The 18,564-nt window shown below is 50.7% G+C and overlaps 1 long non-coding RNA gene, 1 other non-coding gene and 1 gene segment (V, D, J or C); 1 reads left to right on the plus strand and 2 right to left on the minus strand.

Moving 5' to 3' along the window:
* Positions 1-4,897: 4,897 nt before the first annotated feature.
* Positions 4,898-8,151, minus strand: LOC138422269 (uncharacterized). Of its 2 annotated transcripts, XR_011249824.1 has the most exons (4): positions 8,106-8,151; positions 7,634-7,794; positions 5,851-5,956; positions 4,898-5,626 (listed from the first exon to the last, which is right to left on the minus strand). It is a non-coding gene; the product is annotated as an uncharacterized lncRNA (long non-coding RNA). The 2 variants fall into 2 exon arrangements; XR_011249823.1 differs by lacking the exon at positions 8,106-8,151 and having other exon boundaries at positions 7,634-8,020.
* Positions 6,942-18,564, plus strand: part of LOC138422256 (immunoglobulin lambda variable 2-14-like) — a 74,155-nt gene continuing 62,532 nt past the window's right edge. The window contains 2 exon segments of the V gene segment in view: positions 6,942-7,168; positions 7,284-7,616. Of these exon segments, the coding sequence occupies positions 7,024-7,168; positions 7,284-7,616 (478 nt within the window).
* On the minus strand, positions 15,602-15,673 carry TRNAS-GGA (transfer RNA serine (anticodon GGA)). Its single transcript has one exon. It is a non-coding gene; the product is annotated as a tRNA-Ser (tRNA).

Genomic DNA, 18,564 nt, shown 5'->3' on the forward strand with positions numbered 1-18,564 from the left:
TCTGCGATTCATGCTACCTGCAGCTGGCAGGGGGGGCAGAGGGTACAGGGGAGTCCCAGTGGTTTGGTTGATTAGTTACTGGAAGCAGAGTCCAAAACGTGATCCTTAGCGAAAGGTTGTGGCTGAGCCAGGAAAGACGCTGGGATTGCTGGCCTCCGGAGGAGAAGAATTCGATCCGGGGCCAGTGATGAGGCTTGATGGCTCAGAGCTCTTGAGTAATAAAGTTTCATTAAAGTATAAACGAGATAGAGAAAGCGTCTGACGTAGACATCAGAAGCAGAAAGAGTGGCCCCTTGCTAGTTTTTAGCAGGAAGTTATACACCTATGCGCAGGCTGCTGAAAGGAAATGTCTCAAAACTCAGAGAGTGGCACCAGGCCCCTCAACCACAACATGCACTTTCAGATAATATTGGCACAAGGTAAGTCACCCCAGGCCATAAAACATTTGAGGTGATTCTTAAAGAAAGCTAGGTTTCCCAGCAAATACATGGTCTCATTCACATAGCTCAAGAGAACATTTGCATGAGTAAAACATACTGGTTTGCGGAGCCTTTATGGTTCTGAGCCTTAGGCAGAATCAACTTGAAGGAAAACAAGAGTTTAGGGTAAACACAAGGCTTCCCCGGTGGCTCAGACAGGAAAGTGTCTGTCTACAATGCGGGAGACCCGGTTCGACCCCTGGGTTGGGAAGATCCCCTGGAGAAGGAAATGGCAATCCACTCCAGGACTGTTACTTGGAAAATCCCATGGACAGTGGAGCCTGGTGGGCTACAGGCCATGGGGTCGCAAAGAGTCAGACAGGACTGAGTGACTTCACTTTCACTTCCAGGGTAAATACATAGATCATTAACATAACGTAAGAAAAGCATTTCCTTAAGAAAACGCACTGGTTAAGAAAACGCACTGCTTAGCTCAAGGTCTGAGAAAAGCTGAGTTCTGATGGAACCAGGTGTTGTCATGACAACACAGATGGTAAGAGAAACCTCCTTGTAATGTTGTAGAGAGAAGGGAAAACAGCTGACACTTCTGGGTTGTTTCCTCCCGGCCCTTCAGAGAGAGAGAGAAACCGCCTGACACTGGAAGCCTGTTTCCTCCATCTGCAGACCCACAGCCTTCCTTCCTGTTTCCCTCTCACTAGTGAGTGACCTAGAGGACCCAGACCTGTCTGCCAGAACTCAAAGGGACTCAACACCTAAGGAGATTGTAAGGTTAGAGTAGATTTGTGCTCTAAGACCTGCTATCCACACTTGGAGGGGGCTTCCCACGTGGTGCAGTGCTAAAGAATCCACCTGCCCAGCAGGAGACCAGAGTTCAATCCCTGGATGGGGAAGATCCCCAGGAGAAGGAAATGGCAACCCAGTTCAGTATTCTTGCCTGGGAAATCCCATGGATAGAGGATCCTGATGGGCTACAGTCCATGGGGTCGCAAGAGTAGGACATAAGTTAGCAATTAAACCACTGCCAAACTCCTACTTTGCCCCAAAACCTTCTAGGTCAAGTGAACAGAAGTGTAACTCAAGTCACAGCACCTGGATCAAATTCCAGCCTTGAGCCAGGTTGGTGGTGGCGGTGGTTTAGCTGCTAAGTCGTGTCCTACTCTTGCAACCCCATGGACTGTGGCTCACCAGGCTCCTCTGCCCACTTGCCAAAACTGGAGAAAGCCCACTCCGCAATAAAGACTCGCTGCAGTCAAAAAGAAATATAAATAAGTAAATAAATTTTCTAAAAAAGAGCTAAAAGTACTTAAAAAAAAGAAGCAGCTTATTTTCGAGGGAATCAACCAGAGGCCCATGGTCAAGTCTATCAGGCCTGGAGTCTGGGGAAAGGAGACTTTCAGACTTTTCAGCAGCAGGGGGCACTGTGAGTCCCTGTCTCCATTAGTGGGAGCTGGCCCAGCTGAGTATCTTTTCATCTGACGCCATTCTCCTTTCCTGAAAGTGGTCCTCGCGCGTGCCTCAGGAGCCACGAGGGCCCTCATGCCCGGCAACAGTGGGTGACAGCGGGAGGAAAGCAGGCACGAAGCCCTCACCACCCCCTCCGCCCTCCCTTGGTCGGGCAAGGGTCCCCAGCTGGAACTCAGCCCAGGTGCAGGCAGGAAGCTGGGTGGCTGGGGATGGGCCTGGGGGCTGCTCCTCCCTGGAGAGACAGGGGAGAGTTCACGGCGCGGGAGGCGGGCCGCAGCCCCGAGGCCCTCAGGGAGCACCGCGTGTAGAATCATCACCAGCATGTCCTGGACCACGGTCCCCTTCACGGGTCTCTGCACAGGTCAGGGCGGACGCCCTGGGCAGTGGGGAGGGGGCCTGGGCAAGGGGCCTTGTGGAGGGGCCCTAACAGGGGTGCCTGTGGGTGTCTCCTTCTGTTCACTTCGGCCGTCAGCTCCCAGCCTGTGGGGACTTAAGACCCTTTCTTACGCTGTCATCCAGGCCGACAGGCACCCTCACCTGCATCCGCCCCCAGTCACTCTTAAGTCCATCCTTGGGGGCAGAGAGGACCGCACCATCGCTGGGGACAAGGCTGAGGACCTCTGTATAGTCGGGCCCGATGCACCGGCTTCACACTCACAGCTTAGCACGGGGAAGCTGAAGCAGCCTGGCATAGCCCACTCCACCTTCCTCCCCGCCTGGTCCTTCCGGAGCCCAGAACCTGGATCAGCTCCACAGACGGGGCGTCCCTCCCTGTAGGAAGAGCAGCTCTTTTCTCAGCTGACCAAGGGCAAAGGACACCAGGGACAAAGACCAGATCGGAGGCTGAGCCAGCGATGACCTTCACAGGTCCGTCCAGCCATGCTGATCCAGCGTTTTCAAGCAAGACCTCTCTAACCTGAGACTTCAGGAGAATGCTTTTCAAGGTCCACCAGAAAGAACCTCTTCCTCCCCCAGGGAACTTGGCGTTGTTATTCGCCCTCTCAGCCCCTGCCTTTCCCCATCAAGGCAGCTCCCTAAATCCTGAGCTGCACGCGCAGCCGAAAATCTGCAGATATCTGGGGAAGGCATGCATGGTCACCACGGTGACAGTAGACAGGGCTCAGGCCCAGAGCACCTTCAGCTACACGCAGCAGCTGAAACTCCTTGAAGGTCTTCAGGCCCCGGATAAAGTAGTGAAGGTCAAGACTGGCCTCAACCCACCCGTGTCAATCCTGTTCCGCTCCTCGGGCGCCATCCTGGGCCAGGCAGCTGCAAACACCCAGATTTATGACCCAGAAGCTCCCCCGTGCCACTGCCTGGCCACATGTCACTCCTGCCCTTCGAATTCTTACCTCAGAGGCAATATCACGCTGGCCCTGAGCTGCGTCTGAATCCCAGAGCCCTCAGGCTGTGCCCGTGTGTAGGTGCTGTAAGTGACGAGGGCCACCAGCAACACGTGTTCTGTTTCAAAATGCGGCCCCAGCCTTGACAGCAAGCACCTCAATTACACCAAAGGCTTGTCTTCCTCTGAGACAAGGTCCGGGGAGGAACTGGCTTGCTACCTGGACAACTATTGACCCAAGATTTGTTGGCTGGATATGTTTCTCCTTCCCATAAAAAAAGAAAATCCAGACCATCTCACTGGTTTGCTCAGCAGGCCACTGTCCAAAGTCTTGGAGGTGCAAGAGGAACTTTCTGGGTGTCCTACAAAAACAGTGAATTTTCATACGAAGAAGAGTTCCCTGGAGAATATTTGAATAACCATGTGACAACCTGGACCAGGGGTGCATAAACCTCCTACTTGACACAGAATTCCAGCGGCTGCAGGGGAATGTCCACATCAGAAATAGAAAAATGTCACCTGTGAATTGCTTTGAAAAGAAACAGCAAAACTTTCCTCCAGGTACACCCCTGTCTAGCTTGAGAGCTGACGTCTAATATGGAGGATGGAGGCATAATGAGGGAAAATTGCCATAAAAATATTAACAATTCAGTTCAGTTCAGTTCAGTTCAGTTCATTCCCTCAGTCAATTCCGACTCTTTGTGACCAAATGGACTGCAGCACGCCAGACCTCCCTGTCCATCACCAACTCCCGCAGTTCACTCAAACTTATGTCCATTGAATCGATGATGCCATCCAGCCGTTTCATCCTCTGTCATCCCCTTCTCCTCCTGCCTTCAATCTTTCCCAGCATCGGGGTCTTTTCCAATGAGTCAGTTCTTTGCATCAGGAGGACAAAGTATTAGAGTTTCAGTTTTAGCATCAGTCCTTCCAATGAACACTCAGGACTGATCTCCTTTAGGAGGAACTGGTTGGATCTCCTTGCAGTCCAAGACACTCTCAAGAGTCTTCTCCAGCACCACAGTTTGAAAGCATCAAATCTTCAAGCTCAGCCTTCTTTAGAGTCCAACTCTCATGTCTGTAAACCATAGCCTTGACTAGACGGACCTTAGTCGGCAAAGTAATGTCTCAGCACATTCAAACCGACTAATGTCCGTCTAGTCAAGGCTATGGTTTTTCCTGTGGTCATGTTGGATGTGAGAGTTGGACTGTGAAGAAGGCTGAGCGCCGAAGAATTGATGCTTTTGAACTGTGGTGGTGGAGAAGACTCTTGAGAGTCCCTTGGACTGCAAGGAATACCAACCAGTCCATTCTAAAGGAGATCAGCCCTGGGATTTCTTTGGAAAGAATGATGCTAAAGCTGACGCTCCAGTATTTTGGCCACATCATGCGAAGAGTTGACTCATTGGAAAAGACTCTGATGCCGGGAGGGATTGGGGGCAGGAGGAGAAGGGGACGACCGAGGATGAGATGGCTAGAGGGCATCACCGACTCGATGGACCTGAGTCTGAGTGAACTTCAGGAGTTGGTGATGGACAGGGAGGCCTGGTGTGCTGCGATTCATGGGGTCGCAAAGAGTCGGACACGACTGAGCGACTGAACTGAACTGGAAGAGCCATAGCTTTGACTATACAGACCTTTGTCAGCAAAGTGATGTCTCTGCTTTTTAATCCATTGTCTAGATTTATCATAGCTTTTCTTCTAAGGATCAAACATCTTTTAATTTCATGGCTGCAGTCACCGTCCATCATGATTCTGGAGCCCAAGAAAATAAAGTCTGTCACTGTTTCCTTTGTTTCCCCATCTATTTGCCATGAAGTGATGGGACCAGATGCCATGATCTTAATGTTTTTGAATGTTGAGTTTTAAGCATTGTTTTAAGCATACTGTTGTTCCATCTGGACTTAGGATGTTCACCTGGAACAGAGCTGATAAAAACTCAAGTTTTTCATCTTGAAACAGGAGGCTCAGCCCTCCCCTCCTTCCTCTCACCCAGACTCATTCAACAAACATTTGTCCTTGAGCGGCTGCTGGTGCGATGCTCAAGAAGGCATGTGCTCATGAGTTTTAGGGTGGAAACAGAAAAACACCAAAACAAAACCAACACAAGACCCTGGTTTTAAAGAGTGAGGTTGTCACGGATTCTCTGAAGAAAACAGAGGGCAAAGAATGCCTCTGTGGGACTTGAACTGGAAAGGGGATCCCTTTAGCTCTGCCCTTCATTGGCCACGGAGTCACGGCTCTTGTGCTTCTGAAGCGTGTGTCACTCGGTATAAACAGCTGTCTCCCAGGTGACCTGGTGCCTAGGCTGTGGTGGGATGAGTTAGGCAGTCTCGGGTGACGGTCCGTCCACCTGGTGGGGCAGGTGATACATCCCGTCCTGGAGGGAGTTAAAGGACAAAGAGACAGGAGCTTAGAGGGGATTGGGGCAGGGAGGGCGGCAGGCTGGAGGGAGAGGTCTGGTGCTGAGCTGGATGGGAAGGGGAGGGCAGGAGGGAGGGATTTCCAGCTGCCACTCAGCTGCCTCCCTGGGCTTGGTTGGCACCGTCTACAGCCACCAGGGGGCAGTAAAGGCCAGGATTCGGGAAGGTTCGGATGGCTTACACTGTCCCAGGTGCAGCTTCAAGACGCTTCCCCAGTGCTTCAGTGGTAAAGGACCCAGCTGCCACCGCAGGAGACTTGGGTTCAGTCTCTGGGTCAGGAAGACACCCTGGAAAAGGAAATGGAAACCCACTCCAGTATCCTTGCCTGGAAAAGCTCATGGACAGAGGAGTCTGGTGGGTACAGTGCAGGGGTCGCACAGAGTTAACATCACCTGATGCCTAAACAGCAGCAAGGGAGGTGTCAGCGGCTGCTTCCCCAGATCCCTTCTTATGTCCCAACTCATTCGCACTGCCATAAACCATCTTCAGAAGTGCTAACAGATGGCCAATGGCTCAGGCTCGGGTCTCAGACTCAGAGCACCGCCGAGAGAGGGTGGAGGGGAACATGAGGGAGGGCTCTCCAAAGAGAGGGGAACTAGAAGGAGCTGGGGTGAGGAGGAACCCGTGGGGAGTTTGGGACAAGCAAGACAGACTCTTATCCGTTGGGTGGATAAACACCAAGGTCCTATGCAGAGCACAGGGAACTGTGTTCACTATCCTGTGATAAACCATGTCAGAAAAGGACATGGAGAAAGAATGTATCCGTGAGTATACCCGAACCACTTTCTTCTACAGCAGAATTAACACTACATGGTAAATCAACTATACGTCAATAGAATCTTTTATTTATTTATTTATTTTTTACTTTTTCTTTTTGGCTGTGCCTTGCAGTATGCAGGATCTTAGTTCCCAGTGATCAAACCGAAGCCCCATGCAGTGGAAGCTCACAGAGGTAACCATGGGACCACCAGGGAAGTCCCTCAATAACAGCTTTTAACCCGAGGAGCTGAGGGGTAATGGTTTCCAGCTCTGCGTTTGACTCCTGGAGTGTGGGGCAGCTGGAGCCTTGACCCATCGGGGCCCCAGTTCTCTCTTTGCGGATCAGCCACTGGGCATTCTGGGATTTCTCCTCCAGGAACCACGTGACTTGTGGAAAGACACCAAGACAGTTCATTCCCCAAGTTCATTGCCCACATCCTGTCATGGACTTGGTCTGTCCTCACTGAACATGTGAAAGAGTTAATTCTGAGAAAGTTCTGCTAACCAGGGAGGGAGAAGTATCTAGAACAAAGGGCCAGGTCAGAGAGGGTGAGCAGAGGGGGTGAGGAGGGGCAGGAGCAGGAAGCACATTTGCATGGGGGCCCCGCCCTCCTCTGGGGGAGGGGATAAGAGGGCAATGGGGACCAGGCCCAGGGCTGCAGGCTCAGAAGGCAGCGTCTGGGGCGTCTCCACCATGGCCTGGGCTCTGCTCCTCATCAGCATCCTCACTCAGGGCTCAGGTGAGGCCTCCAGGGAAGGGAACCCGGGGACCTGACTCATCCCTGGTGTCTTTGTCCTCACGGTGACCTGGGCCCCAGCAGGGAGCTGACCACAGTGTGTTTCTCCTCTTTGCAGGGTCCTGGGCCCAGTCTGCCCTGACTCAGCCTGCCTCAGTGTCTGGGAATCCGGGACAGACGGTCACCATCTCCTGTGCTGGGACCAGCAGTGACATCGGGGGTTATAACTATATTGGCTGGTACCAACAGCTCCCGGGCTCAGCCCCCAAAACTCTGATTTATAATGTCAACAAACGGCCCTCAGGGATCCCTGCTCGGTTCTCTGGCTCCAAGTCCGGGAACACAGCCACCCTGACCATCTCTGGGCTCCAGGCAGAGGACGAGGCCGACTATTACTGCGGCTCATATAAAAGTGGTGGTACTGTGCACACTGGTTCAAGTTCATGGGGAAGTGAGACCAAAACCCACCTGAGGCCACAGGCTCCCTGTTGCTCTGACTCTGCTGGTAGCTCGTCTGCATCTGGTGTTGAAGCGTCAGCAGCTGAGAGGGCCCCTGAGGACCCTTCTCAGGGATGAGGAGAAGAGGAAGCGGTGGTTCATGGTTGGGTTCCCTCCTCTTTAAGCCGCATCTGAGTGGGAGCATGAGCCAAGAAAATAGTCACGGGTCATGAGAAAGCTGCCACGTGGGCCTGTGCTGATTCTCCCCTGGGCCCCCACCCGTGTTGCCCCCTTTGCTTCTAGACCAACAACCGCAATCAGCTCAGCAGGTTCCTAGGCTGAGTAGAGACTATGACCCACAGGAGGGACACTGCACTGCAGGAACTGCTTGGTTCTCCTATTTCACAGGGACGGAAACCCCTAGACCAAACGGGCAGCGGACAGGAAGGGAGGTGGTCAGTGGTGGGTGGAGCACACAGCTGGACCAGCTGGATTCACTGACCTGGGGCCCCTTCACACAGACTCTGCATTTCATGCTACCTGCAGCTGGCAGGGGGGGCAGAGGGTACAGGGGAGTCCCAGTGGTTTGGTTGATGATTTACTGGAAGCAGAGTCCAAAATGTGATCCTTAGTGAAAGGCTGTTGCTGAGCCAGGAAAGATGCTGCGATTGCTGGCCTCCGGAGGAGAAGAATTCGATCCGGGGCCAGTGACGAGGCTTGATGGCTCAGAGCTCTTGAGTAATAAAGTTTCATTAAAGTATAAACGAGATAGAGAAAGCGTCTGACATAGACATCAGAAGCAGAAAGAGTGGCCCCTTGCTAGTTTTTAGCAGGAAGTTATACACCTATGCGCAGGCTGCTGAAAGGAAATGTCTCAAAACTCAGAGAGTGGCACCAGGCCCCTCAACCACAACATGCATTTTCAGATAATATTGGCACAAGGTAAGTCACCCCAGGCCATGAAACGTTTGAGGCGATTCTTAAAGAAAGCTAGGTTTCCCGGCAAACACATAGTCTCATTCACATAGCTCAAGAGAACATTTGCATGAGTAAAACATACTGGTTTGCGGAGCCTTTATGGTTCTGAGCCTTAGGCAGAATCAACTCGAAGGAAAACAAGAGTCTAGGGTAAACACAAGGCTTCCCTGGTGGCTCAGACAGGAAAGTGTCTGTCTACAATGCGGGAGACCCGGTTCGACCCCTGGGTTGGGAAGATCCCCTGGAGAAGGAAATGGCAATCCACTCCAGGACGATTGCTAGGAAAATCCCATGGACACAGGAGCCTGGTAGGCTACAGGCCACAGGGTCGCAAAGAGTCGAACACGACTGAGTGACTTCACTTTCACTTTCAGGGTAAATACATAGATCATTAACATAACGTAAGAAAAGCATTTCCGTAAGAAAACGCACTGGTTAAGAAAATGCACTGGTTAGCTCAAGGTTTGAGAAAAGCTAAGTTCTGATGGAACCAGGTGTTGTCATGGCAACACAGACTGTAAGAGAAACCTCCTTGTAATGTTGTAGAGAGAAGGGATAACAGCTGACACTTCTGGTTTGTTTCCTCCCGGCCCTTCAGAGAGAGAGAGACCGCCTGACACTGGAAGCCTGTTTCAGAACTCAAGGGGCTGCCTAGGCTTTCTCGAGCACCTATCCCAGAACCAGAATCGGTCTGATTTACTGTTTCATGACTTTCCCCAACTCCTCTGACATTAACAGGGGGCTAACCCTGACCACCTTTCTCTGGAGAAAATCAACTTAGGGCTATAGCTAATAAGTCTCCTGGACATGAGAGGAATATTTCAAATCAAACCCTCTCTGTTAGCATTCTAGCTTGCTCGGCAGGTATATCCAGACTCTTACAGCTACTCGTGATTATTTACAGCCTGCCAACTGTGAGAGGCATGGAAAGCCTAAAACACAGAGCCTTTGAAAGAGTTAAAATTTATTAGAGTAGTGCTAGCGCTGATGTAGGATTTCATTATTGGGCCAATGCCTGTTGCTAAGTCCCCATATCTCTTCTCCACTGCGCACCTGGGAGTGCATTAGTCAACATAGCGAGAATGCAAGAAAACACTAGAATGCTAGCCTTGAATTTAACCATATCAGACTTTTGAGCTAATTGGTTCTTTCTTGTAACTCACTGCACCTTTGCTCTGTGAAAAACGTAACTCTGTTTGGCATTTTCTGAGGCTGACATAGATTAGAAATATAAAGAAAAAACACTTTGAGGGAAAATAAGTTTTCTGGTTGAGCAGCCTTTATCAAAAGAGGGTCATAAAATGTTCACAGGCCTCCAAGGCGAGAAGATACTGTACACAACATCTTTTGTGGAAACGGTATGCAGAAAAATCATGGTTTCGATAAGGGCAATACTGCTGCAATGTTTGGGCTGACTCTGTATGACCTTGCATCTTTCATTTCTCTCTATGTATAAGGCAAGGTATGAAAGTACCTTTTGAAAAATAAAGCTTTTGGGCCTCGCAGAAGCTTGGTCACCCCGTGTTTTTTTTTTTTTTTTCTCTATCTCTCTCTCTCCCTCTCTTTTTCAGGCTGATCCCTTGGAGCATGGGTGCTCCCTGCGCTCACTTATCTGCCCGGGGTTTCTACGACCTGAACAGGAACACGTTCTGTGCCTTCACTCCCTCGGAAGACCAGGAGGACACCTGTGGCCTCACGTAGACGGTGCAAGTCTCTTGTCTTGAGACTTTATTGATTTTCTGTATAAACCAAGGAACACCAGCCTCTTTTCTTCTCTCCTCTATTTTCTTATCTATAACATTCTTAACTATCTCTCTCTCTCTAAAGCAATCGCTATCGCCGACGCCATTTCTCCTTCCAATTTCCCTGGATTCTGCGGGGGCTGGACCCCAGCGTTCCTCTGAGACAAGGTCCGGGGAGGAACTGGCTTGCTACCTGGACAACTATTGACCCACGATTTGTTGGCTGGATATGTTTCTTCTTCCCATAAAAAAAAGAAAATCCAGACCATCTCACTGGTTTGCTCAGCAGGCCACTGTCCAAAGTCTTAGAGGTGCAAGAGGAACTTTCTGGGTGTCCTACAAAAACAGTGAATTTTCATACAAAGATTTCCCTGGAGAATATTTGAATAAGCATGTGACAACCTGGGCCAGGTGTGCATAAACCTCCTACTTGACACAGAATTCCAGCGGCTGCAGGGGAATGTCCACATCAGAAACAGAAAAAGGTCCCCTGTGAATTGCTTTGAAAGGAAAAGGCAGAGCTTTCCTCCAGGTACACCCCTGTCTAGCTTGAGAGCTGACATCTAATATGGAGGATAAAGAGAAAATGACGGAAAATTGCCATCAAAAATATTGACAATTCAGTTCAGTTCAGTTCAGTTCAGTTCAGTTGCTCAGTCGAGTCCGACTCTTTCCGACCCCATGAATTTCAACACTCCAGGCCTCCCTGTCCATCACCAACTCCCGGAGTTTATTCAAACTCATGTCCATTGAGTCAGTGATGCCATCCAGCCATGTCTTCCTCTGTTGTCCCCTTCTCCTCCTACCTTCAATCTTTCCCAGCATCAGGTTCTTTTCCAATGAGTCAGTTCTTCGCATCAGGTGGGCAAAGTATTGGAGTTTCAATTTCAGCATCAGTCCTTCCAATGAACACTCAGGATTGATCTCCTTTAGGAGGAACTGGTTGGATCTCCTTGCAGTCCAAGAGACTCTCAAGAGTCTTCTCCAACACCACAGTTCAAAAGCATCAATTCTTTAGCACTCAGCTTTCTTTATAGACCAACTCACATCAAGTGGCCAAAATATTGAAGCTTCAGCATCAGTCTTTCCAATGAATAGTCAGGGCTGATTTCCTTTAGGATTGACTGGTTTGATCTCCTTGCTGTCCAAGGGACTCTCAAGAGTCTTTTCCAGCACCACAGTTTGAAAGCATCAGTTCTTTGGCACTCAGTCCTCTCTGTGTCCCAGCTCTCACATCCGCATGTGACTACTGGAAAACCTGTGACTTCAACTATATGGACCTCTGTCGGCAATGTGATGTCTCTGCTTTTTAATATGCTGTCTAGGTTTGCCATAGCTTTCCTTCCAAGAAGCAAGTGTCTTTTAATGTCATGGTGCAGTCACCATTCACAGTGATTTCAGAGCCCGAGAAAATAAAGTCTCTCATGTTATCAATTTTCCCCATCTATTTGCCTGAAGTCTTGGGAGTGAATGCCAGGATTTAGTATTTTTAATGTTGAGTGTCAAGCCAGCTTTTTCACTCTCCTCTTTCACTCTCATTAAGAGGGCCTTTTGGTTCCTCTGTACTTTCTGCCGTTAGAGAGGTATCATCTGAATATCTGAGGTTGTTGATATTTCTCCCAGAAATCTTGATTCCAGCGTGTGCTTCATCGAGCCCAGCAATTTGCATGATGTACTCTGCATGTAAGTTAAATAAGCAGAGTGGCCATGTACGCTTCTGACGAGCTCTTTCCCAACTTGGAGCCAGTCCGTTGCTCCCTGTCCGCCTCTACCTGTTGCTGCCTGACCTCGGGTGACCTGACTCTGGGCTGACATTGGCCCCTCTCACCTTCTTCTCTGCTTCTCTTCCCCCGGGCCCTCCCTCTCTCCGGCCCCTCACCCTCCTGCCCGCCCTCCCGTCCCGCTCCCTCTTCACCTCCTTCTCCTCCTTCTTCTTCCTCTTCTTGCCTTCCTCTCTCTCTTCTTCTTAACATGTTTGGATTCCTCCCCATAGGTTATATTTTTATTTAAATCTTGCGTGACATTTGCATGTTATACATCTGTCCTCTCCTCATGCACTGATTCTCGTTTTTCCCCTTGTCCATTGTGCGTCTGTCTGTATTCTTCAATGGTCATAACACCAGAAGTAGCTGTGCTGTGACCATCACTGCCCCAGGTGTCGGTGTGACAGCGCGAATCCAGCCTGTATCCAGCCCGTCAGCTGCAGGACTGAAGCCCTCCTTTCCCCAGACGCTGGGGTCCACAGCCCCAGATCCCGGTGTCACTTCTGCTGTAGTCTCTGGCCCCAGTGACACTCCTCATCCCAGTGGCAGATGCAACTAGGGACCTGTGTGTGAGGGGGCGATAGAGGCAGGGCCCCTGCCCCAATTAGAAGGGCCCTTAAGAGCTCACTGGTCGTAGCAAACACCCTCTTCCAACAACACAAGACAAGACTCTACACATGGACATCACCAGATGGTCAACACCAAAATCAGGTTGATTATATTCTTTGCAGCCAAAGATGGAGAAGCTCTATACAGTCAGCAAAAACAAGACCGGGACCTAACTGTGGCTCAGATCATGAACTCCTTATTGCCAAATTCAGACTCAAATTGAAGATAGTAGGGAAAACCACTAGACCATTCAGGTATGACCTAAATCAAATCCCTTATGATTATACAGTGGAAGTGAGAAATAGATTTAAGGGACTAGATCTGATAGATAGAGTGCCTGATGAACTATGGATGGAGGTTCATGACATTGTACAGGAGACAGGGATCAAGACCATCCCCATGGGAAAGAAATGCAAAAAAGCAAAATGGTTGTCTGAGGAGACCTTACAAATAGCTGTGAAAAGAAGAGAAGCGAAAAGCAAAGAGAAAAGGAAAGATATTCCCATTTGAATGCAGAGTTCCAAAGAATAGTAAGCAGAGATAAGAAAGCCTTCCTCAGCGATCAATGCAAAGAAGTAGAGGAAAAGAACAGACTGGGAAAGTCTAGAGATCTCTTCAAGAATTAGAGATACCAAGGGAACATTTTATGCAAAGATGGGCTCGATAAAGGACAGAAATGGTCTGGACCTAACAGAAGCAGAAGATATTAAGAAGAGGTGGCAAAAATACACAGAAGAACTGTACAAAAAAGATCTTTATCACCCAGATAATCACAATGGTGTGACCACTCACCTAGAGCCAAACATCCTGGAATGTGAAGTCAAGAGGGTCTTAGAAATCATCACTATGAACAAAGCTAGTGGAGGTGATGGAATTCCAGTTGAGCTGTTTCAAATCCCGAAAGATGATGCTGTGAAAGTGCTGCACTCAATATGCCAGCAAATTTGGAAAACTCAGCAGTGGCCACAGGACTGGAAAAGGTTTTCATTCCAATCCTAAAGAAAGGCAATGCCAAACAATGCTCAAACTACCTCACATTTGCACTCATCTCACACGCTAGTAAAGGAATGCTCAAAATTCTCCAAGCCAGGCTTCAGCAATACGTGAACCGTGAACTTCCTGATGTTCAAGCTGGTTTTAGAAAAGGCAGAGGAACCAGAGATCAAATTACCAACATCTGCTGGATCATAGATAAAGCAAGAGAGTTCCAGAAAAACATCTATTTCTGCTTTATTGACTATGCCAAAGCCTTTGACTGTGTGAATCACAATAAACTGTGGAAAATTCTGAAAGAAATGGGAATACCAGACCACCTAACCTGCCTCTTGAAACCTATATGCAGGTCAGGAAGCAACAGTTAGAACTGGACCTGGAACAACAGACTGGTTCCAAATAGGAAAAGGAGTACGTCAAGGCTGTATATTGTCACCCTGCTTATTGAACTTCTATGCAGGGAACATCATGAGAAACGCTGGACTGGAAAAACACAAGCTGGAATCAAGATTGTCAGGAGAAATATCAATAACCTCAGATATGCAGATGACACCACCCTTATGGCAGAAAGTGAAGAGGAGCTAAAAAGCCTCTTGATGAAAGTGAAAGAGGAGAGTGGAAAAGTTGGCTTAAACCTCAACATTCAGAAAACAAAGATCATGGCATCTGGTCCCATCGCTTCATGGCAAATAGATGGGGATACAGCGGAAACAGTGTCAGACTTTATTTTGGGGGGCTCCAAAATCACTGCAGATGGTGACTGCAGCCATTAAATTAAAAGATGCTTACTCCTTGGAAGAAAAGTTATGACCAACCTAGATAGCATATTAAAAAGCAGAGACATTACTTTGCCACCAAAGGTCCATCTAGTTGAGGCTATGGTTTTTCCAGCAGTCATGTATGGATGTGAGTGTTGGACTGTGAAGAAAGCTGAGCGCCAAAGAATTGATGCTTCTGAACTGTGATGTTGGAGAAGACTCTTAAGAGTCACGTGGACTGCAAGGAGATCCAACCAGTCCATTCTAAAGGAGATCAGTCCTGGGTGTTCATTAGAAGGACTGAGGCTGAGGCTGAAACTCCAATACTTTGGCCACCTCATGCGAAGAGTTGACTCATTGGAAAAGACCCTGATGCTGAGAGGGATTGTGAGCAGGAGGAGAAGGGGACGACAGAGGATGAGATGGCTGGATGGCATCACCTACTCGATGGATGTGAGTTTGGTTAAACTCCAGGAGTTGGTGATGACTGGAGGCCTGGCGTGCTGGGATTCATGGGGTCGCAGAGTCAGACACGACTGAGCAACTGAACTGAACTGAACTGAGCTGAAGAGCTCACCCCTACCAGAGCTCCCCGGGTCCTCCTGCAGGCCTGGCTGTGATGGCCCCCAGGTCACCATACTGCCTCCTTCATCCCATCCTTTCCCGAAAGTCTGGGAGTGGGGTGAGGTGAGTTGTCTTGTATCCAGAATTTCTGCACGAGACCCTCAGAGTGCAATTTAGCTCCAGAGAACTGAGCTACAGCAGTTCAGTTTTTCCTTTTCTTCTTTGTTATACTATCCCTCTTCTGAGGAGAGACCTCATGTCAGGGAGGAGGGGACTCTGCCTTCCTCAGCCTTTTGTTCCTCCAGGACCCACACGGGGAGGGTCGCCTGCTTCACTGAGCCAGAAAGTTCAGTTGCTCATGTCCTCCAGACACACTCCCCCAAGAGACCCCCAGAAATAAATGGAATGGCACCTCGTTTCCCAGACAAGTGGGACACACGTTACGAACCATCTCGGTGATTAAAAGAGTAACCTCTAGTCATGTCCGACTCTTTGTGACCCCATGGACTGTAGCCTACCAGGCTCCTCCCTCCATGGGATTCTCCAGGCAAGAGTACTAGAGTGGGTTGCCATTGCCTTCTCCAGGGGATCTTCCCAACCCAGGGATCGAACCTGGGTCTCCTGCATTCCAGGCAGATGCTTTAACCTCTGAGCCACCAGGGAAGCCCCATGTATATTCGCTGGAGAAGGAAACGGCAACCTACTCCATTATTCCTGCCTAGAAAATTCCATGGAAGAGAAGCCAGGTATGCTACAGTCCATGGGGTCAGAAAGACTGAACACACACACAAACACACAGAAGTGTATTTTGCGGTATTTTTAAATGTGTTCAGTTCAACATGGAGTACAAGAATTTGAATTGTGAAGTCAATTGACCAAGAAACCAGAAGAAATCCTTGTGTTGTGATCTCTGTGGAGGTAACGTGGGTACCTGGTGCTCTGCCACTCACAGCCTCTGGCTCTCTCTCTACACGTACATACATGTATATTTGCATGTATGTGTGTATTTGGAAGATTTCACATAAGTCTCACCAGTCCACAGCCCCCACCTTCCCTGATGCCCAGAACATCAGTCATAGCTGTGAGTATCGTCACCAGATAAGATCTTACACTGGTTATCAGGTCTCTCTGATCCAGCATTTCTCAGCTAAGACTCCTTGTGACTCCTGGCTGCAGAATCCTCTGAAAAAGTCCAACAGAGAGAAGTGTGATCACTGTACACAGGAGGACCGTGGTTCTCTAGCGTGAGAAAAGCTAAGTGAGCCCTTCACGGGGACACGAATGTACCTGAGACGGTCATCAGTCACGCTCAGAAATCAGAGCTCTACTAGAGGCAGCACGTGGGGTAGCCAGCAGGGGGCAGCAGAGCGCGGCCAGGAGCCGCAGGTCAGGGGCTGGGCTGCCCGAGGCGGGGGCTTCCGGGGAGCCAGCCCTGCGGGTCCACAGGGGTCCAAGGAGCAGCGCTTGGCAGGAAGTCAGGACTGGACAGGCCATCCCCTCAGGACTAGTGACCACCTCTGAGGGTCACATCCACAGTGAACCTCAGGGCACCGTGCCTCAGTCCACGGCCAGGACGCTGCCAGGCTGACCGCCCCTCTGGGGAGTCCAGGGGCCACCCCAGGCCGGGGGACTTGGGACAGCGGTCATGTGGTCAGACACAGGGAAGGTGACAGTGACCTCCGTCCCTGAGGACAAGTCTGATGTGCAGACGTGAGAAGCCGAGGAGGAGGCTGGGGACAGACAAGGGCTGATGGTGTGGTGACCCCGCCTCTCAGGGAGGGGCCCCCGGGGGTGAATTTGCATAAACCCGAACCCTTACTGCCCCCCGCAAAGCTCTGAGAGGGAATAAAGGGGCTCCGAGAGCCCATCGCAGCTGCGGGCTCAGAGGCAGAGCTCGGGGGACATCCACCATGGCCTGGACCCCTCTCCTGCTGCCCCTCCTCACTCTGCACAGGTGCGGCCCCCAGGCTCGGCCCCCAAGTGACCAGGGCTCAGGCTGGCCCTGAACGTCAGCTCAGCCCAGGGGCTGCTGCAGGGGCTGGGGGCCGCAGGGAGGAGACCCTCTTCCTCACACGCCCCTTCCTCTCCTCTCTTCTAGGTCACCTGGCTTCTTCTCAGCTGACTCAGCTGCCTGCGGTGTCCGTGTCCTTGGGACAGACGGCCAGCATCACCTGCCAGGGAGACAACATAGGAAGCTCTTATGCTCACTGGTACCAGCAGAAGCTGGGCCAGGCCCCTGTGCTGGTCATTTATGAGTTCAGTGAGAGGCCCTCGGGGATCCCTGACCGGTTCTCTGGCTCCAACTCGGGGAACACGGCCACCCTGACCATCAGTGGGGCCGGACCGAGGACGAGGCCGACTATTGCTGTCAGTCAGCTGATATCAGTGGTGAAGCTCACAGTGACACAGACAGGCGGGGAAGCGAGACACAAACCCTCCCGTCCTGCTCACGCTCTCCTCCAGCCCTGGGAGGACCGTGGACACCGCGGGGACAGGCCTGGCCCGGGGCCCCCGGAGCTGAGCCCCCAGGCCGCCCCGCCTCCCGGCCCTCCAGGCAGGCTCTGCACCGGGGCATCCCCAGTGGACGACGGGCTGGCAGGCCCAGCTGTGTCGGTGTCTGGGCCGTGGAGTGACCTGGGGAATGGAGGCCTGGATGAGGACAGACAGAGGGACAGAGACCCAGTGCTAACGGACCCTGGATGTCCATGTGACGCTGACTGGAGCCTCATCGGCCGAAATCTCCTGGATTGACCCGAGAACTTCCCAGATCCAGATCCACGTGGCCTTAGAAAGACAGGAGGTGAACAAGTGGGGTGAGGGCTACCACGATGACCTGGACCAGAGCTCCTGAGACCCATGGCACTGAATGGGATTAGGGACCCCTCCCAGTGGCACCCCACTCCAGTACTCTTGCCTGAAAATCCCATGGACGGAGGAGCCTGGTGGGCTGCAGTCCATGGGGTCGCTAAGAGTCAGACACAACTGAGCGATGTCACTTTCACTTTTCACTTTCATGCACTGGAGAAGGAAATGGCAACCCACTCCAGTGGTCTTGCCTGGAGAATCCCAGGGATGGGGGAGCCTGGTGGGCTGCCGTCTACAGGGTCGCACAGAGTCGGACACGAGTGAAGTGACTTAGCAGCAGCAGCAGCCCAATAAAACTCAGCTTAAGTAATGGCATCTCCGTTGACCCTACAACAGTCAGAACTGGACATGGAACAACAGACTGGTTCCAAATAGGGAAAGGAGTACGTCAAGGCTGTATATTGTCACCCTGTTTATTTAACTTCTATGCAGAGTACATCATGAGAAAGGCTGGGCTGGAAGAAACACAAGCTGGAATCAAGATTGCCGGGAGAAATATCAACAACCTCAGATATGCAGATGACACCACCGTTATGGCAGAAAGTGAAGAGGAACTAAAAAGCCTCTTGATGAAAGTGAAAGAGAAGAGTGAAAAAGTTGGCTTAAACCTCAACATTCAGAAAACGAGGAAAGCTTGCGGTCGCTCCGAGGCACACGCAGGTGGTCCTCGCTGGCTCCATACCTGAGGG

The sequence above is a fragment of the Ovis canadensis genome, chromosome 17 (genome assembly GCF_042477335.2).
Source record: "Ovis canadensis isolate MfBH-ARS-UI-01 breed Bighorn chromosome 17, ARS-UI_OviCan_v2, whole genome shotgun sequence".
NCBI classification, from domain to species: domain Eukaryota; kingdom Metazoa; phylum Chordata; class Mammalia; order Artiodactyla; family Bovidae; genus Ovis; species Ovis canadensis.